This window comes from Canis lupus, chromosome 4 (assembly GCF_048164855.1).
Source record: "Canis lupus baileyi chromosome 4, mCanLup2.hap1, whole genome shotgun sequence".
In the NCBI taxonomy this organism is placed as follows: Eukaryota; Metazoa; Chordata; class Mammalia; order Carnivora; family Canidae; genus Canis; species Canis lupus.
The window spans coordinates 76563326-76589199 of NC_132841.1; the positions used below are offsets into that span (position 1 = coordinate 76563326).

A 25874-nucleotide genomic window follows, 5' to 3' on the forward strand; every position below is an offset into this window, starting at 1 on the left:
ACAGCAGGCCCTTCCTTGAAGGAAGATCTGGATGGCTTGCTGACTGAGGACTGGTGAGAGGCAAACCCATACTCAGAGTACATGTTTATTCCTGTGAGAGCAAACTTGTGGCCCTTTCAAGATAGATGGGGCATATGTAGTCAACTACTACTAAGTAGCAGGTTGGTCTCCTCAAGAAATGGTGCCATTTTGGGGGGCCCATCATTGGTCATTGTTGATGGCCTGTTAGATGTTCAGTATTGGCGGGTGGCTTAGCCAGCTTAGCCTTGATAAGTCAGATCCATGCTGTTGGGCTCATGTGAAGCCTCCATCTGTGCTACTGTGGCCACTTCATTCATGTGCCCAGATTGTCAACTCTGAGTAGCTGATGATTGAGGCTGGCTGACCCCAACTGGCTGAGTCATTTTGTCAGTGAGATTTAGTACCTCTTCTGTGGTGTGTGCCCGCCAGTGTACACCCACATGTGATAGAGATTGTTGCGTTCACTCCCGCTTGTTCACCCACATGTCTACTCCAAGACCTTTTGTTAAATTTTATTTTTTAATTAAAAACATTTTTAGTAATCTCTGACACCCAATAATGGGGCTCAAACCCACAACCTCAAGATCAAGAGTCACATGCTCCACTGACTGAGCCAACCAGGCACCCCTACCCCAAGACCTTCTTATCCCTGATCTTCCAATCTTTTTCCTTCTAGGCCTCTGACCAGCTGGCATGGCCACTTGCTTCTGCCATGAGTCCATCTATATTCTAACCTCAGGCTACTTCTCTTTCCACACAAAGTGGATGACCAGGTACATTGCCTGAAACTCTGCTCATTGGACAGACTTCCCTCATTGCTGTCTTTCAAATTCCTCCTGGAATGAGGCTGCAGCACAGTCCATCTTCAGCTTGCTCCCCCATCCCTGACTGACTCATTTGCAAACCAAGCTTGGGCTTTTCCCTCTGCTTTCATCCTTCTATCCTTGGTCATCAGCTGAGGGAGGGTGCTGGTGCCACAGTGGTGGGCCACCTGCTCATGCAGCTTGTCTGTGCCTGCTGCTCCAATGTGTGCCTGATTCTGGATGTACAACCTCCATCTTATGATGGATTGTTGCTGGTCCCTTCCAAACTTCCAGCTGGGTGAAACCCACAGAACCCAGCTTATGATGGACAGTTCAGCCTTAGGCCTGTTTCTGTCCCTTGGCCATGCCTTCCATATCTACCAGGGCCCAGTAGCACACTGGTTGTTTTTCAGAGGCATATAATTCTTTACTATAGATGGCATGGCTTTGCTCCAGAACACTAGATACCAGCATTGTAATTCTCCCAGTATGGCCACAGACTCCCCTCTGCATCTTTTCCCACCAGCAATGTAGGATTTGCTGAATTATATGGCCTCTGCAGCAGGGCTGCTTGCACTATAGCTTGGAACCACAGAAGCGGATTTCTCACTTGAGCCATACTGACAGCTAGAAGCCTTGTGCAACACTCTATTAATGAGCTGGAACAATATTCCTAGGTGGGGGCTATACTGCCCCCCAAAGAGGCCTGCCTAGTGTTGTGCTTTCTTCTTCATTGTAGGAGGTGGAAGATGCAGTGATTTGTCTTTTACTGTGGACTAATGTCTTGGCACTCAGATCACTGGCTCATAAAAATGGTGTGGCTGGGGTAAGCCCCTGAATCTTTGTAGGGTTTCTTTTTCACCCTTGGGAGCATGTGTGCTTTTTCAAGACTTTTAGTTTGATAAACATAATACCACAGATGCAGTGGAGCGTTAGAATGTTCTGCAGTATGTCCAGAAGGTCAAGAGCTCCTTGGGCTGTTGGGACAGTGAGTGGGGGAGTTAAGACAACCTGGCAGCAAAACTGTAGATGTTGTCTTTTCTCTGTGAATGAGCATAGAATGTGAACCATTTCTTATCCTCATTCTGATTGGGATGGAAAAGAATACATTTAGCAAATCAGTTGCTGTATACTTTGTACCTGAAATCATATTACTCTAAACTGTAGCACCTGGCACAGCTGGTGCAATCAGAACTACTATTTGGTTGAGCTTGTGGTAGTTTGTAGTTATCCTATAGGATCCCTTTAGATTTTCTTTTTTCCTCCCAGAAGCCAGATTGTTGAGTTAAAGATAGGTAAAGACTGTCACCCCTGTGTCTTTTGGATCCTTAAGGACGGCACTAATCTATACCATTTCCCCAGATCCTGGTTTTGATGCCTCTGTCAGGGATGGTGGTAATTTTGGTGGCTTCTACTTGAGCTTTCCCATATGATGACTCTTACTCCATAGAACAAGGACCCAGTGTGGGGTGTTGCCACCTACCAATTTTGTCAATTTCAGTGAAACATTTTGGAGACAAGGGGAAATGCCTGCTGAGCAGATCTGTAGACTCAGTGGACCTACTGTAAACCAGACCTTGACTGAGATTCCTTTTTTTTTTAAACCTTGGCTTTGTATCACTCTAATGTGTACCGAGGTGATGTATCAGTCTCTTCCGAGTATTAGTGTTGATTCAGATGCTGTATCTGATACTCCTTTTTTTTTTTTAAAAAGATTTTATCTATTTATTCATGATAGAGAGACAGAGAGAGGCAGAGACACAGGCAGAGGGAGAAGCAGGCTCCATGCTGGGAGCCCGATGCGGGACTCGATCCCGGGACTCCAGGATCGCGCCTTGGGCCAAAGGCAGACGCCAAACTGCTGAGCCACCCAGGGATCCCCTGTATCTGATTCTCCTTAAACACTCTTTGGTTCCCCTTTCCCCGGTGTACAGTTTTTTTGGTAAATGGCCATAGGGCCCTTTGGGGAAGGACAGGGTTGTCGAGACTATTTTTGCTTGTAATGGTATTGCAGGGCCTTTTTTACTATAGGGCTGGAACTGGGAAAGGGATCATGACTTTAACCTGCCTTCAGCCCCTTGGTTAACCATTCTTAATGTCTTCTGTTGGTACAAACTAAGTATTACTCGTCAGCTTTTCGGTTATCTTACCTAAGGATACTGTGTTCTATTAACTACTTCCATGACTTTTGTGGGCCAGACCTCTATAGTTGCCTCTTTGATCTTGCTGGTTATAATGATAGTGTGAGATCTGGCTTCTAGCAGTTAGTCCCATCATCTTACCTCCCTTATTTTCAGAGTCCTGTCATCCTCATTGCTATCAGCAAGCTCTGCTCTCTGACCCCCTTTTTTACGGTTGGCCCTGGCCTGCAGAGGAGACCACCACTGACCTTCCTAGTGAGGCTGGTGTCCCTTCACCAGCACATTTCTTTTGGCCCCTAGGAAATGGCCTTTGGCATCTCCTCTGGGCCTTCAGTTGAATATGATATGATAATCTGGTATATTTTTCAGTCATAGATATTGTATCCATTCTAATGTGCTCACTTCCTGACTCTTTGAATTATTTCCTCCTCTGTCATGGCAGTTTGGGTATTTTAACTACACTCATGTGGGCCATTGCTTTTTCATGCTTTCAGGAGACATCTTAATAGGGAGTTCGTGGTATCTGGTGTTCTTGAATCCTGAATGCTCGCTAGTCAATAAACTCTTCCCTAACCACTTTTATGTTCTGGCCCTTTTTGGTCAAGCACTCTCAGCATCCAGTCTTGTGCAGACTCCTGCTGCTGGCACATGCTGGCCAGTTCTTGCAGCTCCTTTGGGATATAATCTCTCTTGGCAGCACCTCCCCTGCTGGGTTATGCTGTGAAGTGACCCTAATTATAAATCTGTTGGCCAGGAGGGGAGTCTGGTTGTGGGGAGGCAGTGTTGCCTTGCCAGTGTTCTGTGGCCTTGAGACACAGGTAAGTGATCACCCCTGATAGATAGGATTGGGCCTCCTCTGAGGAAGTGGAGGGTTTTAAGGAGTCTAGGGGCTTAAAAACCTGTATGTCCTCTCAGGTTTCTAGGTCCCATCCCTTGGCATACAGATCTACCCTGGTTGGCCATTAATTGTCTCTAAGATCTACCCATCTCTGACCCTGGGCTTGGTCTTGGCACTCTCGGATTGATGCTGCAGGGGACAGCTTCTTTGTGTGCCTCCAGTGGTCTGTCTGGCTTCCAGTTGCCTTTCTTCTCCTTCTGTTACAGTTCTGTGGAGCAGTGGTTCTTCCAAGTGTCTGCTTCACCTGGGAACTCATTAGAATAGGTTCTCAGCCTGCCTCATCTGCTGAATGAGAAACCCTGGGGGTGGTGAGCAAAACATCTGAGATTTAGCAAGCCCTCCAGTGGTTTCAAGGCACACTAAAGTTTGAGGGGCATGCTAGATCATCAGTGGTGCTTAGCAGTCGCCATCTATCCTGTTACCCTCATAGGGCCCATTTTCTCGTAGTCTTAAATACCTGGTACACTGCACTTGCTTCCACTGGTACACCCTCCCAATTCACCATCTTTGAAAGTTTTCACTTGGTCTGCCATCTGGTGCCAGGGACTCCACCTACCACCATGAGGGGGTCCTCATTGCCAGCAGGTGGTAAGTGATTTGGCTCCAACATCCTGTGTCATTCTGCTTTCTTGAATCATTCCTGGAGCTACACACTGGATTCTCCAGAAGCAGATGCTAAGATGAAGTTTGGGTGCCTGATGTTTCTTAGGGATCTTCACCTGTGAGAAGAGGAGTGTGTAAGCAAGACTGGACATAGGGATTAGGTAGTTGAGCTGTGAGTCAGCCCCAGCAGAGCCCCGGTCAACCTGGTGGTGATCCAAGGAAGAAGAGCAAAAAAAGCATCAGTTTCTGTCCTCTTTTTCCCATCATGAAACTTAACGCATATTTTATTCTGCGCCCTCTTATGTGTCCTTCATTTCTGGTCCCTTCTATTTTTACTCAGTTTATTTGATCCTTCCACTGTTTTTGTTCCCCCTATCAAAACCTGCTTTTACTTTTCAGATTTTTTTAAAGAGTTTTATTATTTATTTACTTGAGAGAACAAGTTAGAGAGAGAGCACAAGTGGAGGGAAGGGGCAGAGTGAGCGGAGAAGCAGACTCCCCGCTGAGCAGGGAGCCCGATGCGGGACTCAATCTCAGGACCCCAGGATCATGACCTGAGCCAAAGGCAGACTATTAACCAACCAAGCCACCCAGGCGCCCCACTTGTGAGGTTATTTTTTTTTTTCTCTCTCTTTCTCTTTTTAAAGATTTTATTTATTTGAGACAGAGAGAGAGAGAGGCAGAGAGAGAAGCAGGTTCCATGCAGGGAGCCCGATGTGGGACTCAATCCCAGGTCTCCAGGATCATGCCCTGGGCTGAAGGCGATGCTAAACTGCTAAGCCATCGGGGCTGCCCCCCCCCTTTTTTTTTAAGCATTTGGGAGTTTAGCCACAGGTCAAGTATTGTGTTTTGTTACGAATAAAAGGAAGATAGTCATGGAAATTAAGATCCAGAAAGATCTTTATGTTGTCTGACCCCCTTGTATCACATGCACATGAGAGAAATGGTAGAGTCCTGGTGACCAGCTGGTTCTTTTTTTATTCATCTAGTTCCTGGTACTGCTTTTCTTACTGACCCGTGAAGGAACACACATAAAACCTCTCTTGTCAGATGCGAATTTAGAAATGCAGTTTGTTTTTAAATAAAAATATTTTGCTACTTGACTCTTAAACTCACTTTTATTTTTCTCCCTCAGGCCATCAAGCCCTGTCGTCCTATGACCAACAATGCTGGCAGACTTTTCCACTATCGAATTACAGTCTCCCCTCCTACCAACTTTTTGGTAAGTTCCTAACAAATCAGATTTCATTTATTTTAAAATATAAATAGGTTGGATATATACAAACAGGTTAAAAATGTGAATAGGTTCAATACTAATTCAGTTTTTAAATTTTCTTTAAAAATATTTTTATTTTTATGTTGATAAAACTGGCTTTTATCTTAATGACTTTTATTTTGCCTTCTCTCACTATACTGCTTTCTGTACCTTTTTGCAGGTCTGTTTTCAGTATCACATAGTAGCCACATCCATGACTTCTAGAGCTATTCATTGGAACTATGGAGTTGGAAGAGTTACATTCACATCTCTTAAAAATCCTTGACTAGCTAATATATTACCTAGTCAACCAATCAAGAAGGTCTATTATATTTATGATAGTAATAATAATACCTAATATTTGTTGACTATGGTACCAGGCACTGCTCTGAATGTTGAACACGTATTCACTTATTTCTCACAACAAACTGTATTTCTCACTACGCAGATGAGGCAGCAATCTATGTTTTACGGATGAGGTTAAGTAACTTGCTTAAGATTATTCAGCTAGTAAGTGGCAGAGTGGGGATTTAAACCTCGGCAGTTTGACTGTAGTCCGCACAACTGTCTGCTAGTCTACCATGCTGTTAATCTTTCACAGCGCAAAATTGTTCTAGTTATTTCTATCCTCAAGAAATTTCTGTTTCAAATTTAGATGATTAGTAATTAAATATTTTAACAACTTTATCAAGATAGCATTCATATACCATAAAAATCACCCATTTAAAGTATATATTTCATGATTTAATTCTTTTCACAGAATTGTGAAATCATCACTGCAATCTAATTTTCGAACATTGTCATCTTCCATTCTCAAAAGAAACCCTGTACTCATTAGTAGCAGTCAGTTCTTTTGTATCCCTCAGCCTTCAACAACTGAGATACTTTCTTTCTCTATCATTAGCCTGTTCTAGATATTTCATATGAATGGGATCATAGAAAATGTGATCTTTTTAGCTTCTTTCACTCAGCATAATGTTTTTTAAGATTCATCCATCTTAGAACATATAACTTTATTCCTTTTCATGGCCAATTAATATTCCCTTGCATAAAAATACTGTATTTATCCATCTATTAAGTTGATAAACATTTGGGTGGTCTCCACTTTGGGGCTTTTATGAATAATGAATAATGCTGCTGTGAATGTTTGTGTAGAAGTTTCCATATGAATGTATGTTATCATTTCTCTTGGGTATAAACCTAGGCCTGGAGTTGCTGGATCATATGGTAACTCTGTATTTAATATTTTGAGGAACTACCAAATGTTTTCCAAAGTGGGTATACCTTTTGTCAGAAGTTCTTTTCATTATATTTAATTTACACTAGCTTTATTTAGAATTATTTAAATACAAAGTAACAGTAATACTGGCAAAACAACTAATGTACATGTGGGTGTTCTTTAGCATCCTCCTCCAGTTCTCATAAATATATAATGTTTAAAAGAATAATGTTCAACACCTGTGCTTAAAACTGTGTTTTTCAGGGCAGCCGGGTGGCTCAGTAGTTTAGCGCCACCTTCATCCCAGGGCGTGATCCTGGAGACCCAGGATAAAGTCCCATGTCAGGCTCCCTGCATGGAGCCTGCTTCTCCTTCTGCCTGTGTCCCTGCCTTTCTCTCTCTTTCTCTCTCTCTCTCTTCTCTTTGTGTCTCTTATGAATAAATAAATAAAATCTTTAAAGCAAACAAACAAAACTGTTTTTCAGGGTGCCTGGGTGGCTCAGTTGATTTAAGCATCTGCTTTCAGCTCAGGTCATGATCCTGGAGTCCCAGGATGGAGCCCCAAGTCAGCCTCCCTGCTCAGCAGAGAGTCAGCTTCTCTCTCTCTCTCTACCTCTGCCCCTTCTCCCACTCATGCACACACTCTCTCTCTTGCTCACTCTCTTTCACAAATAAATAAATGAAATCTTAAAAAAACCTCTTTTTTAGGTTGCCTATCTTGATAATTAGTTCCATATTTAGCATCTAGGATTAAAAATGATGGTATATAAGAATAGCATAAGGAAGAGAATCTTGGATGCTTAGATTAACATTTGTATGTTTTAATTATAAATTCAATTTTCAAATAATTAAGATTTTTGACATTATGTGGGAATTGATTTACCATATGTGGTGGGTGGCTTCCCCTTGGAGGTCCTGGGAAAAGAGCTGTGAGGGGTTGAGCCTCTGGCACCCTGAGTCCTTTCAGGGCCTTTCAGGCTGTTGTTAGTCTTGACTGTCATTATGCTGAGTCTTTTTCCACTTTAAGCTATTAGTTGACTGTGCTATTATCTTGTTCTTGTTAGGACTTTCATTAGTTCAGAATACAGTTCAGTAAGAATAGATCTGGTAGTGTTGTGGGATTAAATAAAACAAGTTCCTAGAAAATGAAGCCATATAGCCTTTTTCCCCTTTATCATACCCATAATAAACATTCTTGAAGGTATCAATATGTAAATATTACTGAAGCCAGAGAATTCCACCTAAAATTAAACTTTTATATAAAATTCTCCCTGGTGGTTTAGAAAAACGTTCACGGAGCCTATGGAGTCCATGCACTTCTCCCGTTGGCAACTTTGTGTTCTCATGGATTTTGGCACATGCAAATCATGTTATTAAATTCATTCTTTGTGTTTCTCTTGCTTTTAGACTGACAGGCCAACTGTTATAGAATATGATGATCATGAGTATATCTTTGAAGGATTTTCTATGTTTGCACATGCCCCCCTGACCAATGTAAGTATGTGCTAATTGGCTGGCTTTCTCCTTTCCTGTACCCTCTTCTTTCCCTTCATTCTTTGTTTCTGAAGTCAAAATAAATTTCTTTTCTTCTGACTTCTAAGTAACATTTACTTTGTGTCCCTCTGCATGAGCTGCAGGAAGTCTGAGGCAGCGTGTGTCAGGTGGGGGTGTGACATCTGTGCTAATGAGTCACAGGTTTGGTCCACATTAAATGGTGTAAGTAAACATGTGTCAGAATAGCATTTTGAGAGTGTGAAAGATTGAAAAAGAAAGATAAACTGTGGAATAATGTGTCAAAGCTATTTTGGGTTGGGTGTCCTTCAAAAGAAAGTTGGAAAGTTTTAAGGAGCAGCTATTATCTAGTGTCTGAGCAGTAGGAAAAGAGAGAGCTGTGTTCAAGACATTTGGAGTCTGCATCAATTTCCTACATTTCTCTGCTTTCGAATCCCAGGACTATGTTTTCTTTAAGAGATTTTGTCTGACATACAGATCTGTGATATTTTTATATAATATTTTATATTAAGCTTGCTTTGTTGGTAATTGGTTCAATGGAAGTTCTGTATCTGTGAGTCAAAATGTGCTGTCTCAAAGCTAACAGTCTTGGGAATTGTCTTACTTCTGTATTCTAGTTGGACATAGAGTAGAATTTGCTGGCAGCTCAGGAAGGGAGCAAAGCAGTATATTCAGTCTGTTTGAGAACTTGTGAAATTATAGCTGTGATGTATCTACATCAAAATACAGTGTTCTTTAATCCTTTCTGAATTGGTTATAAGAAATTACATCCACAGTTTAAAAAGTTATTTAAGTGCTGTTTGCTCAAAATGTGAAATTCTGTGTCATTGGAGAGTAAGGAATAAAATTATTGCCTGACCTTGTTCCTTTCTATCATTCTTTTTTTCTTTATAAGTAGACATGATTCTATAGTAGTGATACTATATTAGTGATACTAATTTAAAACAAATTGTTGGCTTAGTGTGATTTTCCTTATTCCACAGTATGTTTTATCTTGGAGAATTTTATTTAGAAGGTGATGACATTCTAAATATAAAAATAAAATTGTTTGATAATACATATTACATTTACCTCCAATGTGGACCATAATGTAGATAGGGGCATAATATTGGGCCATTCTTTTTTTAAGATATAATTGACACATACTATCATATTAATTCCAGGTGTACATACAATGTAATAATCTTTCAACATTTGTACGTAGTATGAAATGATGAAATGATCACCATGTCTAGTAACATCCATCACCACACGTAGCTACCAGTCTTTATGAAAAGGCACTACTAAGAGGTTTGAGTTTTGATGGTTCTTTGCTTTTTTTTTTTTTTTTAAATGTCTCAGCCATTCAAACCCTTTGTTATACCAAACCTTGTAGTCTTGGACTGGGAAAGGCCATTGGAGGTCCTCTGGTCCAGCTCTTCCCACATAATGCATTTCTCTCTCTCTATTTTTTTCTTCCCCAGTGGGCTTGCAAATGTAAATAATTTGGTTACCATGAAAATCTTTATAATTATCTTACTTCTTATTTCCTTAGTAGTGATATAGATCTCATTTTAACTTTTAGGATCACCTTACTCAAAGGAGGAAAGCAGTGTGGCTTTAGAGAGACCAGGGTTTAAACAATAGTGAGGGGATCCTTGAGTGGTTCAGCGGTTGAGTGCCTGCCTTCAGCCCAGGGCGTGATCCTGGAGACCCAGGATCGAGTCCCGCATCGGGCTCCCTGCATGGAGCCTGCTTCTCCTCTGCCTGTGTCTCTGCCTCTCTCTCTGTGTCTCTCATGAATAAATAAATAAAATCTTTAAAACAAAACAAAAAATAAACAATAGTGAATTCCACTTACATGCTGTATGATTTGACATTTCAATCTTTATAATTCTTGATTTTCTTATCTGTAAGATAGAGGTATTAGTTGTAGCAATCTTACTGGTTTTTGTAAAAAATAAATGAGTAGACACATGAAAAGTGTCATGGTTTTTGGCGTACATGTTGTCATTTCTTCTTTTGGATAAGATGTCAGACCTGGGTTTGTGTCTTCTAATTCTTTTTTTTTTTTTTAACCAATTCTTAATATTTATGTGATTTTGGAGGAGTGATGCTTTGAGCTTTATTAAAGCCTGTCAGCACAAGGTTTGGCACTGAGAGGCTGCTAATGCTCAATTAATTGCAGTTGTTACTGTTATAAAATGAAAGATAGGACTGAAAATTCCTGACTCCACATATATTTTATATAAATACTCAAGTTCTTCAAATTTGAGAACTTCACTCTGTAATGAGAAGATAAGCCTCATCATTTATGTTAGAGATGTTGATAAAATAAATCGAGTTTTAAGCTGAATGTTGTACAGTTCATAGGGATTAGATCCATCAAAGGCCTCTTGAATTTGAAATAGCCTCCCAGAAAAAGAATTATTAAATCGCTTTACTGATCTGATTCATTTTCTTGCTAGAGAGAGCATAGCAGCAAGAAGGGCATGCAAATGATGGTAATGTTAGAATCTCAGCCAATCTAGTTCTAACAAGTTTTCTTAAGATCTTCTTGAATCGGAGTGGATTGAAAGCTTTGTTGGCTAAGTATAGAGCATTTGGGAACGTTTTATCCTTTTATGTAGCGCATTTACTATGACTTAGAATACCTGATGTTATTAAGGACTTTGACAACATAACTAAAGTTATAAAGATACATGTATTATAACTGTATAATATCTTATCCTCCTCAAAAGCACAAGAAAACCCCTGCTCTTAGTTGGCTTTCCATTTCTAGTGGCCTCACTGCCCTGGATTTAGCCATTCAACACCTGGAAGTAGTAGAGGTAGAACGTAGAAGTTTAGGGAGGGTTTTTTTGTTTCTTTATGATAGGATGAATTAAGAGTTAATGTCAGTCGGTATTCAAACATGTTTTAAGAAATGGTAGGCATTTATATTATTTGATTGACCATTGATCTTGCAATAAATTGAGCTCACCATATGTAGAAAAAATGACAAATTCTCTTTGACACTTAGAGATGGAAGTTTGAATAGAAATGGAGATCTTGCTTTTCCAGATTTGTGTATCTCAGAAGGGCTCTGGTGGTATGGATAAGAGCCCCAAAGAAAATAAAATATATACAAAAGAAGAGCTCAAAGAAGGAATCCCAAGAAGGGATTTTAGTTGAAATGATCCAGGGGTAGGACTGTCCTTGCTTAAATCATCCAGCAGAGTTGCTTTTGTGCATGCCTGCCTCTTGACTTCCCAAGGGCTCTGGTCCTTTTCTCTTTTGGATGCTCTGAGTATTACAGTCTCAACTACAGTTTTTCCTTCTGTGCATCTTTGGATCCCCCCCCCCCAAGTTGATGTTTGTAGCTATGACATGGCTCTGTGCTCCACTCACATTTCATATTGCCTTTTGGACATACCCACCTTGATATCCCCTCAAGTTCCTTACTGTCAGCCTATGCAAAACTGAACTTGTCCTCTTCCTCGTATATTGAATTTGAGGTACTTGAGGGACATCCTATGAATTTCTTTGTATTAATGACATTGTGATTTGTATTAATGTCATTAGGCTAGAAACTTTTCTCTCTTCTTCTCTATCAACTTCCACATCAGAATGGTCATTGTATATTTCAGTAACATCTTCTATGTTTAAAATTTGCCCTCTTGCTTCCAGTCTTTGTCTTTCGGCTTCTGGACTGTTTCATCAGACTCCATTCTGGTCTTCTGGTCTTTTGCCTTGCTCTACTATAATCCATTTCCATAGTGTTTACATACCAGCCCATCCAAAATGTAAACTATGATAGTCTCTCACTTAAAGTATTTGGGTGACTTCTCATTACCCTAAGGACAAGCCCATAATCCTTAAGGTGGTTAATATGTTTTTTTGTCTAGAGTCTCCTTGCTTCTATGTATTTCACTCCTGAACAGCTAAAAGACTTGGACTCCCCACAGCGCCTAAACATCGTTCTTTCCCAACTTTATTCTTCTGGATGACCTGGAAACTTATCTTTAAAGACACAAATGTTAACTCCTACTTGGTTCTTTTGTACTTTTTACTTTTTTGTTTGCGTATTTGTTTTTAATTGCACTTAATACATTATATACATTATATTTTATTTATACTTATCTACATGCCTGTCTTCATCTTTAGATCCTTACCTTTTAAAAAAGGTAGGGGCTGTGGCTTGTTTTAGAGTAACTACACACCTAATGCAGGTTGTTAGCAAAAGATAGGTATTAAAAATATGAATAATACACAAATTGGTGACTCTCAAATATGTTTAAATGATTATAGGAATAAAGAACTTAAAAATAATAGTGGCCTTTGTGTATCACTTTAGTTCGTTTAAAACCCATTACCACGGGGATCCCTGGGTGGCTCAGCAATTCAGCACCTGCCTTTGGCCCAGGGCATGATCCTGGAGTCCCGGGATCGAGTCCTGCATTGGGCTCCCAGCACGGAGCCTGCTTCTCCCTCTGCCTGTGTGTCTGCCTCTCTCTCTCTCTCTCTCTCTCTCTCTGTCTATCATGAATAAATAAATAAAATCTTAAAAAAAGAAACCATTACAAGGTTGAAAATGGATTTTTTTAGTAAAGTGAATTATAAATTTCACTCAAATTAGCCATTATCCTTAAAAAAAAAAAAAAAAAAAAGACAGAAAAAAAAGAAAAATCACCAAAGAACTAACCTTCATTTCTGAGAAAAGGATTTCCAGTAGATGGCATTATAAGACTATTTTTGTTTTTCTTTTACCATTTCTTTTACTGGTAGAATTAAAGTTTCTTTCTTTCTGATTATTGTGGTTTGTAAAACCAATTACATCTATATAAAATCATCTTATGGACAGATTGGCCAGAAAAGCCTGCTTAATACATCTCTAGGCTTCCAAGTTTATTTTTTTTCTCCAGCTCGTCAGCTAAACCACTTGAGTAACCTCACACTTTCCCTCTCATTCCTTCCTTCATTGAAAAATACACTTATAGAAAACTTACTGTGTGTAGGCACTAGGCTAGTGTCTGATGACCAAACAAGATAGATGTAGATTTATTTCATCTGTGCCTGCCTTCATTTTCAAATAAACCTTGAGTATCCATATGTAATGAGAGGTGTATATTCTAGTGGCCCAGAGCCGTACCAAGAGTTTCTTAGATCGGCTACCTTAGACAAGATACCTGATGACACTGCCTTAGTTTACTCCTCTGTATAATAATTGTGCCTATCTCATGGGTGTGGTTTCATGAGCAACAGTATGTGAAGCAGCACAACAGTGCCTGGCTCGATAAGTGTTAACTGTTACGATTGTTACTACCATGGTCTCTTTTGCTCCAGAGCCGAAAGGCAGCCCGAGTTGCGTGCATTTCAGTGACGTATGAGTCTATAAGTGATGGGTTGTCATCTTGTTATCCCTGATCTACTTGAAGAGCTAAAGATTTTGAAAGATTTAAAAAACCTGAGAAAAAGAAATCGTTAATTGTGATTTTATCAGTATTTTAGAGGTGCTATATTTGGTTTTAGTGAATTCTTATGTTTGTGTTGCTACTGCTGATACAGTTAATTAAGCACCAACGTTATGCAAGTTTCCTATAGAAGCTGGGCTAGCTGGGTTCATGCCACTAAAATCCAGCAGTTGTGGTCAAAGCTTCATGTACAGTACTGCTGGCAGCTTGGATTCAGGTGAAACTATCTCACTGGGTTCATGACCTTGTGGGTCAGATAGCAAATACCTATGCACTGTGAGCCTGCAGGAAGGTAGTGCAGAACTGAACTTCTCATTTTTATTGTTGCAGATTCCACTGTGTAAAGTAATTAGGTTCAACATAGACTACACAATCCATTTCATCGAGGAGATGATGCCTGAGGTAAGAGAAAAGATTATTCAGTGGCCTGATGTGGTTTGTTCTTTTTGTTTATTCCTCACTTATATCTTTAAAGCATTGAACCTGGCCAGCTTTGGCTATTTGCCATAGGAATGCCCCTAAAGAATGGTGTTCGCTGTTGAACGGGTCAGTGAGATATAGCTCTAGGAGCAAGATTAAAATTTGGGTCATTTTTCAACTTCTGTTGACCTATTTTTGACCTTATTTCTCCTCACGTTGCATCTGCTGATAGTAACTTTTACATCTGTTTCCATTTTGTTTTGGATGGGGGGACAGATTTTGGTTACTGGTCGTTATCCGAGGGGAAATTAGAACAGTGAAACCAAATCTGATAGCTGTTGGAATAATCTTATTCATTATCTCCAGTGACAAGATCAATGCTTGGTTCATTTTTCTTCCCCATATATTTACATATTTTTCCTAATTGTTTTTCATTGCGGATGCTCAGCAGCAGATTTATCTAAATATATGCAAGAAGTTTAAAATTCCAAAGCAAGATTAATGTGAATCTCAGAATGATTCATTGCCCAATCTTGAATTTAGTGGTGTCAACAAATCACATGAAGAAATAACAACTAGACAGCAAAGAAGCTTGTGCACTTAACATTTGTGGAATCGGGGTCGATTTCCTGAGCCCCTGGCTCTTCTTGCAAACCTTGTTTAACAGTGAAGCTCTGTCATGGGCAGTGGAGCACTGAGGGGGATTGATGAGCATGACACACGTGCTTAGTGTGCACCTGTTTCACTCTGAGCTAGTCCTGGTAATTCTAGCTGTCCTTCAAAAAGAATTAAAGAGAAAGGGCCACCCCTTCATTCTCCAACTTAGAAGGGCTTCCTTTTGATTTTTAAGGTCATAAGCCTTCATTTGCTATTGTAGAAGTTGATGACTTTTGGCGTGATCTCACACAGGGTGATTTATGGATCCTAGGCAAGACAAGTAGGAGGAAGAATTATGAGACAGGTCTCACTTGTAAACATATCATCTGTTAAGCTTGTTTACAGGAGGAATTTTGGTACAAAGTTTTGTGGTTTTTCTTAGCCCTATATTCACCTTCATTAAGAATTTGAACTTTTTTGGCAAAAGACCTCTTTTTATTAGTGATTCTGGGTATGTTTGAAGGATGGGGGTGAGCAGGGGTGGGGAGGGGGAGATAAACCTGCCAGTGTGTGTACACGTGTGTACGTGCATGTGTGCTTTGAATTAATAAAAAAATCCCCAGGAGATTCTGAGATTTAATTGCCTAGAAAAATATAATGAGATTTTAATTTTTTATTATTTTTTAAAGGTTTTTTTAATTTATTCATTTGAGAGCGGGGAGAGACAGAGCGGAACAGAGTAGGGGGGAGGGCCAGAGTGAGGGAGAAACAGACTCTGCTGAGCAGGGAGCCCAACATAAGGCTTGATCCCAGGACCCTGAGATCGTGACCTAGCTGACGGCAGATATTTAACTGGTTGAGCCACTCAAGCACCCTGAGATTTTAATTTTTTAATTTCACATCATTTTACTTGTATGTTTGTAAGGGCTGAGTTTACATTCTTGTAGGAATCCTAATGGTATTATTGCCTATTTCACTTATGTCTCAAGCCAATGAGCTATTGTAGGACAGTGGCTAAACTTTTTAGGAAATTATGTGTTTTTTTAAGTATAGTTTTAATACATACTTTTTTAAGACACTTGACTAGAACAAGTTGAACGTTCAGTCTATATACATTGACGATACTATAGTAATTTGATTTGGGTTTATTTTTCAGAATTTTTGTGTGAAAGGACTTGAACTCTTTTCGTTATTCCTGTTCAGAGATATTTTGGAATTGTATGACTGGAATCTTAAAGGTAAATAACAAGATTTAAAGAAAAGTATAATGCTTGTAGGAGATAATTGTGGTATATATAAAAACTTGAAGCAGCGAGAAGACAATTGAAATTCTCCTTATTTTAAGTACGCAGGAAAAAGTATGTTATTCATAGGAACACTTGCTATACTTTGACATGAATAAGTCCTTATGGGTCTTATTTTAAGTTTTAATACAATTTGACAGTGTTTATTACCTAAGATTACCATTATCTGTTATCTGATACCTAAGAAGATGATACCAGTTACTATGAGTAACTACTATCTTGATTTATGTACACCAGGGAAACCTCATTAGTTAATATTTTAAATCTATTGAACCTTACTATAATAAACTTCTTACAAGATGACAGTTTGTTAAAACAGAGCTTCAGTCAGCCTTCAGAGCACACATATACACTTTGAGTTACATAAGTTCAAAACTTGGTTCTTAGATAATTGTTCATTTCTTTGGAGTGTTTATATTCCAGCAGACATTGACTTATTTATTTTTAAAACAGTGTATTGATGAATGGCTTTTGAAACCAAGTTTTTAATAGTATTTGTTACTTTTCCCCCCCAGTGGTATTGATTAAAATAGAAAAGAATGAAAACACAAGCATATTATATCATGTAGTAGTTCAACTATAACAAAAATCTTTATATTTTTGGATTTCTAAAAATAGTTTTACTGCATATGTCCTATATGGGGTATATCCTTGGAGCTTTTATTCCCCTCTGACTTTGAGTAGTCCTCTCACTGCAGTCTTCATTGGATGTTTGTGGCAGTTATCTCATGATTGATTGAGCTACTGAGGAGAAGAAGGGGTGGTGTTTTTTTATGTCCCGACTTCTCTGGTGGTGTTTCTTTGTGGTTATCATAAATCTTAGGAATTAAGGCACAGTGTTTGTTTTCTAAGGCTGTTTTATTTATTTTTTCTCCTTTTCACTTGTTTGCTTTAGGCCCTTTGTTTGAAGACAATCCTCCCTGCTGCCCAAGATTTCATTTCATGCCACGTTTTGTGAGATTTCTTCCAGGTAAATCTTTTGGCTTGTCAGTGACCTGGTGAGATAGTGCATCTGAAAATAAGCCTGCCATTCTCTTTTTAATCTTTAGGGACAACTTCCCACCTCAGACACTGTTAATTATCTACTTCTCAGGTCAGGGATGAAATGTAAAATTATACACCCTGATTTGTATCCCTGTGTAATTTATGGTAGCCCCAAATTAGATGAGCAGTGGGACAAGTGATAAAAAAAAACTTTGAAAATCTACCTGATAAAATATCGTGCACCTATTTTTTTTAATATTGTGCAACTATTAAAAGTAACATGGATAAATGTTGCTCTAGAAATGCTTATGGTTAATTGGAAAACAATTAGTATAAAATTTTGTATGTACTATGATTATGTTAAAAATTACTGCAATAAGTCTATTAATGTAGTGATATTATTGGTGATTTTTTTCCTATTTTTTTGACACATTCACGTTATGGTGAAAAATTAGTTATTTTCTCACTAATTAAAATAGGTAAGTAAATATATTTTACTTTTTTAAGGCGGTATTATGAGCTTTAAAATTTTTTTTCAAGAGTCTAGCTATGAGTGTGGCATTAGTTATATTTCATGTTTTTAAAAATGGCTAGGTTTTATGAAATCTTTGGATGCCTTTTGGTGTGCAAAATCTTCACTTAAATGAATTTATCCCTTGAATCTCACTCTGGCATCTTACTTTCTGGTGACATTTTTATATTCCTCCAACCTCTTATGCCCTAGTCCCTTTGCTTCTACCTGAATCTTCCCTTTTCTTCCTGTGTACAGCTACCTTTCTTTGCTTTCTCACTTAAGTCTTGTGCTCTCAGTTCTGTGTCTCAACTCTAGTGACCTCAGCGCCTTGTGCCAGCCACCACTTTCCACTAAAATGTCAATTCTGCCATTTGCCTTTTCTTGTCCTGTTTCTGGGCCACTCAGTGATACTGGAGAAAAAAAACAATTAGCTGCTATGTTAAATCTGTGATCCACAATTTCAGATGGGGAGCTTTTTGGAATGTAAACTTTTTTTTTTTTTTTTAAGATTTTATTTATTTATTCATGACAGACACAGAGAGAGAGAGAAAGGCAGAAACACAGGCAGAGGGAGAAGCAGGCTCCATGCAGGGAGTCCGATGTGGGACTCGATCCCGGGTCTTCAGGATCATGCCCTGGGCTGAAGGTGGCACTAAACTGCTGAGCCCCCTGGGCTGCCTGGAATGTAAGCTTTCTGCCCACATCTGCATGTCAGCAGTTTCAGGAAATCAGCCCTGTGCTCATACTCTCCTTCCCGTAGCCCTTGTCCTCCTGGGGGCTGGAGACCTGGCCTTCCCCATGCCTTACTACCCTGGTTTGAGCCTGTCACACCTTGTGGTCCACCCACAGCTCAGCTTTGCTTGGGCGCCCCACTCCCTCTAACACTGTCCCTGCCCTGCCACAGCTGCTGATACCGAAGCTAGCCTCCCAAAGATCACATCTAGTAGACACACTGTAGTTCCAGTCTCTTCCCTGATGTGGTACCTGGGCCCTTAACCCTGTCTTCTGTGTGCTGAGCTCTCCTTGCTTTCCTCCTGGCTTTCTGATTTATCTTTAGTTTCTGGTCTGCTCATTCTAGTTTAGATTTCAGGATTTTGTCCTTGATACTGTTCCCTCAGTTCAGACAGTCACAATGGCTTATTTTTATTTTATTTTATTTTTTAAAGATTTATTTATTTGACAGAGAGAGAGTGCACAAGTAGGCAGAGCGGCAGGCAAAGAGGCAGGCAGAGGGAGAGAGAGAAGCAGGCCCCCGCTGAGCAGAGTCCCGCAGAAGGCTTGAACCCAGGACTATGGGATCTTGACCTGAGCCAAAGTCAGATGCCCACTTGATTGAGCTACCCAGGCACCTCTTATTTTTATTTTAGAATAGCATTACTCATATTTTCAGTATTATTGTTAATGGTTATTTCATTTGGAAAATGCATTCAAAAGCTTTTCTCCTTTGTACAGCTGGTATTATCTTATTGAGAAATCTTTTCTTTTCACGTGAATGCATCTTTGATTTTATAATGGAGCTTTAGCAGCAAACTTATTAGAAGATGGTGCTAGACTGAGCTTGTTGAAAGCCTTTACTTCCCCTGTCTGCCTCTAGGCATTTTATGACCAGACAAATCTCTGAGAGAAAGACAGTTATAAAATCATCTTAAAGAAAAATCTTATGTCGAGATTTACTTTGTGAGATTTGAACTCTTGTAAAATGTTTCTTATAACTATGTAGGGATAACATTTAGGTTGTCATAAAGAAAAGGCCTATTTATTTATTTATTTATTTTTGGATTTATTTTTAAACAGGATTTACCTTTTCATTAGACTTCCCTTTGAAAATACATATATTAAAAAGCCCTGAAAGATACAGAAAAATATCTAATGTGTGAAATGTATTTTGGTATTGGGTGGCAAATTAGGATTGATTTGCTTTTTACAATATGACTTCATTAAAATCTTTTACTAATGGTAAATTACGAGGCACCTGGGTGGCTTAGTTTGTTAAGCGTCTACCTTTGGCTCAGTTCATGATCCCAGAGTTCTGAGAGAGAGCCCCACATGGGGCTCCCTGCTGAGCTGGTAGCCTGCTTCTCCCTTTCCCTTTGCCCTTCCCCCCTGTTTGTGTTCTCTCTCTCTTGAATAAATAAAGAAAATGGTGAATTAAAAAGAAAAACATTTTAATATATATTTTCTTTTTTTTTCTGTGTGTAGGCTATTTCTACCTAATTGTCATCATACTAATATATGATTTTGCATCCTAGTTTTTTCTAATTCATTAAGCAGATGAATATTTTCAAGGAACATGGTAGGTAGTGCCAAATTTCTTATCAAAAGAATAGCATCAATTTATGCTACCGTGAAAAATGCATTCTTAGTCTTCTTCATATTTTGGACCCCCCCCCTTTCTTCACTTCTTCCTTCTTCCTTCCTTCAACTCCGTGAGGCTTCAACACAGTGTCTGTCTTGTGTCAGTGCTAACATACTACTTGGCACATAGCAGGGACTCAGTAAATACTTGTTTACTGACTTCATTTAATTGAGCACAGTAGCGCCTTAGCTAATTATTGATGTGTTTTTTTTTACTAATGAGAGTAAATTATTTTTAAACATTCTTTGGTACTCTCTCTTATTTTTTAAAAGTAAACATTTGAAGTATGACGTAAGCACTGAATTGTGCACGTCATAAATTTAAGACTGAATTTTCACAAAGTGAATGTGACTGTGTACTCAGCACCCAGATCAAGATGACCAGCATTCAGGACTCCCCTTTCAGGCACTTCCCAGCTTCTCAAGGGTAGCCTCTATTCTGACTTAAAAACACCATGTTAATTTTACCTATTGTTTAATTATAAGAACTAGAATTATGTGTTCCTCTTTGTTTTTGTCTTCTTTTGTATTACGTGTTTTTGAGACACCTGTTAGAGTTAATTGTAGTTGGTTAATTCTCATTACTACATAGTATTATATGGTATGACTAAGGTGTATTTAACCTATCTGTGATAAATGGACATTTGGATATTCAGTTTCTGGCTCTTTCAAATAGTATACATATGTTCACCATTACACTCATACCTGCCTTTTGGAGAGCATATATTTATGCTTTCCCATTGCAGATATTTACCTAAGAGTGGAAATTCTAGTTTTGTTTACATTAAGCTTTGTAGATAGTTTCCAACAGTTTTCTACAATGATTGCTTCATTTTCCCTCCCCACCAACAGTGTATAGGATGCTTCAGGATAGTCCACATTTTCACTGACACTTGACATTTTTCTTTCATTTTCAAGGTAGCCATTTTGATGATTGTTTTAATTTTCACTTCCCTAATGACTTATGAAATGGAGCCATCATTTCATATATTAATTGACAATTTGGATATTATCTTCTGAAGTGCTATTTGAGTCTTTAGCTTATTTTTCTATTGGATGATACCTGTGTTTATCTCATTTATTTGTAGATATTTTCATATATAAATATATATTGTACATGAGACTTTTGTCAGATGTAGAGATTGCCAGTACCTTCTCTGTGGATTGCTTCTTCACCATGTTAATGGCGATTTTTGATGGACAGAAATTCTTAATTTTAATATAGTCCAATTTACATATTCTTTTATGCTTATCTTGTTTATGAAATGTTTGCTTACCGTGAGGTCATCAAAAAACCCTCCCTATATTTTCTAGAAATTTAGATCTCTAATCTGTCTCAAAATTTGTTTTTCAGTTGGTATGAGATCTGAGTCAAGATTCCTTATTTTTATTTTTATTTTTTTAAGACTTCTAATTGACTTATGGATATCCAGTTGACTCTGCAGCATTTTTTGGAAAAATCATTTGTTTTTCATAGAATTAAAGTGTTACTTTTACTCTTTATTGACTCATCTCTGTGTGTTTGTGTACACAAACAATATGAAAGTGTATAAAGTAAAACAGTAAACACCCCTTTCTAGATGTGTGAAAATGAGTAGGTACTATATATGATTTGGTTTGTATTTGTTTTAATCTATATAGGGAAAATTATACTTTTTTCTATAAGTGGATAACACTAAATATATTATACAATTTGCCTTTTTTACTCAACTATTTCAGATGTCCTCTATAAAAAACATTGCCTCATTCTTTCACACCTCCATAGCATTCCATAGTATGAGTGGACATAAATTTTTTTGACCATTCCTCTAGTGATGAATATTTTTGAGGTCTCTATTTTCCCCCCATTACATATAAATACTTGACAGTAGTCTTATGAATCATCCATAAGGTAGAATTCCAGAAGTAAAATTATTTGTTAAGACAGTATTTGGAAAGTTGGTGCCCGTTGTTCTCTAGAAAGGACATGATATGTAGCTCTAACCAACATTTTTAGCAGTACCCTTTTTCTGTTTCTGTGGATATACAGTCTGGATGTCATGTCCTCTACAGTTGTGTCCATCTGAGAGACACAGTGTAACCTCATGGTTATTATTTGCCTCTTACTTGAACTGTAATGAGAATGAGCAGCTCTCACATTTCAGGTATTTCACTCTCCTCTCATGCTCATTTGCTCTCATCTACATCAGTTTATTATATCTAATTGAAGTTTTATCAGTCATCATTTTTCTCTAGTTTCCCAGTTTTGAAGAAACGGTCTCATTTGCTCCATACAAATTTATCTAAAATTAAGCTTATAGCTTAAACCAGGGTTTGATTGATTGATTGATTATTTATTTATTCTTTATTTATTTATTTATTTATTTATTTAAAAGATTTTATTTATTCATGAGAGACACAGAGAGAGAGGCAGAGACATAGTCTGAAGGAGAAGCAGGCTCCATGCTGACAGCCCGATGTGGGTCCTGATCCTGGGACTCGGGGATCAGCTCTGAGCCAAAGGCCAGACACTCAACCACTGAGCCACCCAGACGTCCCACACCAAGGATTATTTAATTCAGGCCAGGAGTCAAATCACAAAGCAACCAGTTTATTGAAATTTTAAGAATGTTCTCAAATTTGTGTTTCTTTCTGATCCCTGCTTCTACCTTTGGTAGCCAGTCCATTGATAAGAGCTCTCATAAATGTAGTTTAAGGTTTTATTCTTGCTGGAGCTAGGGCTAGGGGAGAATTCAAGATAGGAAGGCTGCTCTCATGGAAAAGCTTGTTCATTACTTGTATCATCAGTGTTTGCAAAGCTTCAGAATTCCGGAATCAGTTTTGCAAATTGATTATTGTGCAAATTGATTTCTGGAAGTTGCCCCATTCTGAAGAAGTAGTTTGTAAGTATGGCTGAGAGAGCCAGGGGTGGGAAACTATCTCAAAATTCCCAGGGAGCTAAGTGTAGTTTAAAAAACATCATTCGATACAATATCTTAATATAACTTGCTATTTGGAAAGTAATTTTTTTGTGGGGAAATTTAGAAAATATCCGTTAATACAGATTTTCAAAATTTAAGATTATGTAAAGACATGTTGGCAAGAATATACAGGAGACCTAATAATTCGGTTATACAGTTATTCTCAGTGTAGGCAAACAGAAAGATATTTTTATAGTTCTTAAAATAACTTACTACACTGTTGAGAAATACTTGTTTAACCAGCCATATTCTCACCACAAATCCCCTAACAAATTGCCCCCCTTACCATATAAATAATCAAGCAATATAAGCTGAGAGAATTGGGCCTCTAAGAAACAGTTTATAAAGTCTGTCAGTTCATTAATGACTGTCCAGATTCATTCCCTGAAACACAAACTCCAGTTCTTCCCGAATAATGAGCCGTTGTCACAGTTCCAGTGCCAGTGCTGGCGGAGTTCCTGCTAACCTTAGCTTACCCGCTCTGATTTCTCATTTATATCATGTCCTATTTATCTCAGCCAATGAGATAAAAATTACTTCCTAGCCTTCGGTGACATAGTTCCATAAATCCCCAACATAAACATGTAGCAAAGCAGACAAACCAAAAGAGCCAATTCATTAACATTAGTAAGTTCATGGCAGTCTGCAAGCAAGTGGCTGTGTTATTTATCTGCTTCAGAAAGTCATTCCACAAATATTTATGGAGTGTCTTTTGTTACTGGCCTGGGTGTGAGCGAGGCAGCCCTTGCCCCATGGGCTCTGACAGGACCCTTGCCTGGTCTTCCGTGAGGACCGTGCCTCACTATGGAACCTGGAGCAGTGCCTTGATCTCCCTCCTCGGTAAACCTGTCATTTCAGGTTCTCTGTTCTGGGTTTCTGCTTTGTCACAGTGATAAATACCGGTCTTTCTTAGCTTTTAGTCGCCATTTAGAATATTTAGCAAGTTTCAACGTGAATTTATAATTTCTCCTTCAGCATTACTGAATTTGCACCTGATATATGTTTTTAAATGTCTCTAGTTTCTATGCTGCTATAAAGATCTCCTTTCTCATTAGCAGCTTTGCACTAAAGCATTCTTACAAGCATTTGGTGGCCTTTTTTCTTTTTTAAGATTTTATTTATTTTTTTGAGAGGGGGGGGAGCGCACAAGTGGGAGAGGGGCAGAGGGAGAGGGATAAGCAGACTCCCCACTGAGCGCAGAGCCCAAGTGAGCAAGTACAGAGGGGTTTCCTTTTTTTTTTTTTTTTTTTTTTTTTTTTTTTACAGAGGGGTTTCTATCCCAGGACTCCGAGATCATGACCTGAGCTGAATTCAGATGCTTACCTGACAAGCCACCCAGGCTTCCCATGGCCTTTTTTCTTTATATTGCAGTTATTCTTCACCTAAATTGGGCCCTGTCCTTGGTTTGTAGGCTCAAGTATTCCCCTCTTCCAATAGCTTTTTTAGTTTTTTAGTCTTTTCACTTTAAATTCATAGCACTTAGTCTATTTCACTTCTATTTGCAGTGCCATGAAGTCAGCCCTCTGTAACTGCTGGTGAGGAGATTTTAGTGCTGTTCTGTATACCTGGCATTGCATATATTTGCTCCTTCTACCATACACCAACTTCCCCAAATAAAATCTGGGTCTTTTTTTCTAATCCTTGTAACAAAACAACTCTCTCCTTCCTACAGCATGCTGGGCTTCTGATGGATCCTTGTAGGCTCACAGTGCTCTTTAGTGATACTACCAAATATAGAGATTATGAGCCAAATACTATTTTACTCTTTTCTTGATTCCTAGTGAATCTAGTCAGTGTGGTAGTTCTTTTCAAGGCTCTCTAGGGTTCCTTTTTGTCTCTGCTGTTCTCAATGTGTACACATGCAGTGTAAATGAACATATTCTGGCCTTAGTGTTCTCTTTTTCCATCTGTTTGCCTCAGACCCCCTAGAAGTAGAGACTACTGTGGGCTCAGACACGGACAGACATTGTGATAGGCATTATGGCTTTGCCAGGCTCCTTAGCAAAGAGGGGAACATCATTGATTGAGGGAGGCATGTTAAATGCAGGGAGATTGAAATGTCTTTTGAGACAGACTCTTGAGAAATATGCCCTTTACAATAAAAGTTTGTTAATCAAAGGTGACTCTTGGGTTTAAAGCAGATGTTTTGTAATGAGGCATAAAAAATTTCACTGCTGTGAACAATAATCTGAATCAGTAGGTAGAACATGTCCTCATGTGGGTTGATTGTATTTTAGTCACTTCGTGGACAAATTTTTGTTTTGTTTTTGTTTTTAGAGATTAGAGACTCAGTGTCTTTGATTAAGAGAAGTCTGCTTTTAGAATGTTATCTACAAAGATTCCTCTAGGAACTATTGTGACTAATCATTATTAGCCTATATGCTTCTTGAGAGCCTTAAAGCTTTTGTTTTTGTTTGTTTTTTTTTCCATGACTGTGACACAGGACCACTCATAGTGCCTGGCACATAATGATAAAAAACCTACTCATCTGAGAATAAAATCCAGAGCTCTTCCTGTGTTCTGTAGAAGAAGCTTTGCAAGATCCAACTTCCCTGCCACCTCCTTCACACTCCATCCTCTTTGCAGTTGCTGGAACACATCAATCCGACTTTACCATAGGACTTCTGCTAGTTTTTTCTAAGACAGTCTTCTTCCAAATTGCTGCATAGTGGACTCCTCTCTTCTTTCTAGTCTTTGCTCACATGCATCTCTTCATAGATTCCTTTCCTGACCACTATTTTAAATATGGCTGCTGCAGTCCTTTGCCCGTTTTGATTCTTCTTTATAGGAGAATCTTTATCTTAACCTAATGATCTATTATGTGGTTGTTTTTTACTGTGTCTTTCCTTTCTCTGG

General features: G+C 38.7%; 1 protein-coding gene and 1 long non-coding RNA gene across 10 annotated transcripts in view; one reads left to right on the plus strand and one right to left on the minus strand.

Moving 5' to 3' along the window:
* DROSHA (drosha ribonuclease III) overlaps nt 1–25874 on the plus strand; it is a 121202-nt gene that overhangs the window by 25801 nt on the left and 69527 nt on the right. For 8 of the 9 annotated variants that reach the window (XR_012030348.1, XR_012030347.1, XM_072825003.1 and 5 more), the window contains 5 exons: nt 5602–5688; nt 8348–8434; nt 14215–14286; nt 16058–16139; nt 17101–17175. Coding sequence is in view for 7 of the 9 variants with exons in the window: in XM_072825003.1 (XP_072681104.1) it covers nt 5602–5688; nt 8348–8434; nt 14215–14286; nt 16058–16139; nt 17101–17175 (403 nt within the window). In the remaining 2 variants the exon portion in view is untranslated. The remainder of the gene's footprint in view (nt 1–5601; nt 5689–8347; nt 8435–14214; nt 14287–16057; nt 16140–17100; nt 17176–25874) is intronic. The other variant, XM_072825006.1, reaches the window with a different exon arrangement.
* Nucleotides 2573–25874, minus strand: part of LOC140632703 (uncharacterized) — an 81140-nt gene continuing 57838 nt past the window's right edge. The window contains exons 3-4 of the long non-coding RNA XR_012030349.1: nt 4420–4582; nt 2573–4162 (exon numbers count right to left, since the gene is read on the minus strand). This is a non-coding gene — a long non-coding RNA (uncharacterized lncRNA). The remainder of the gene's footprint in view (nt 4163–4419; nt 4583–25874) is intronic.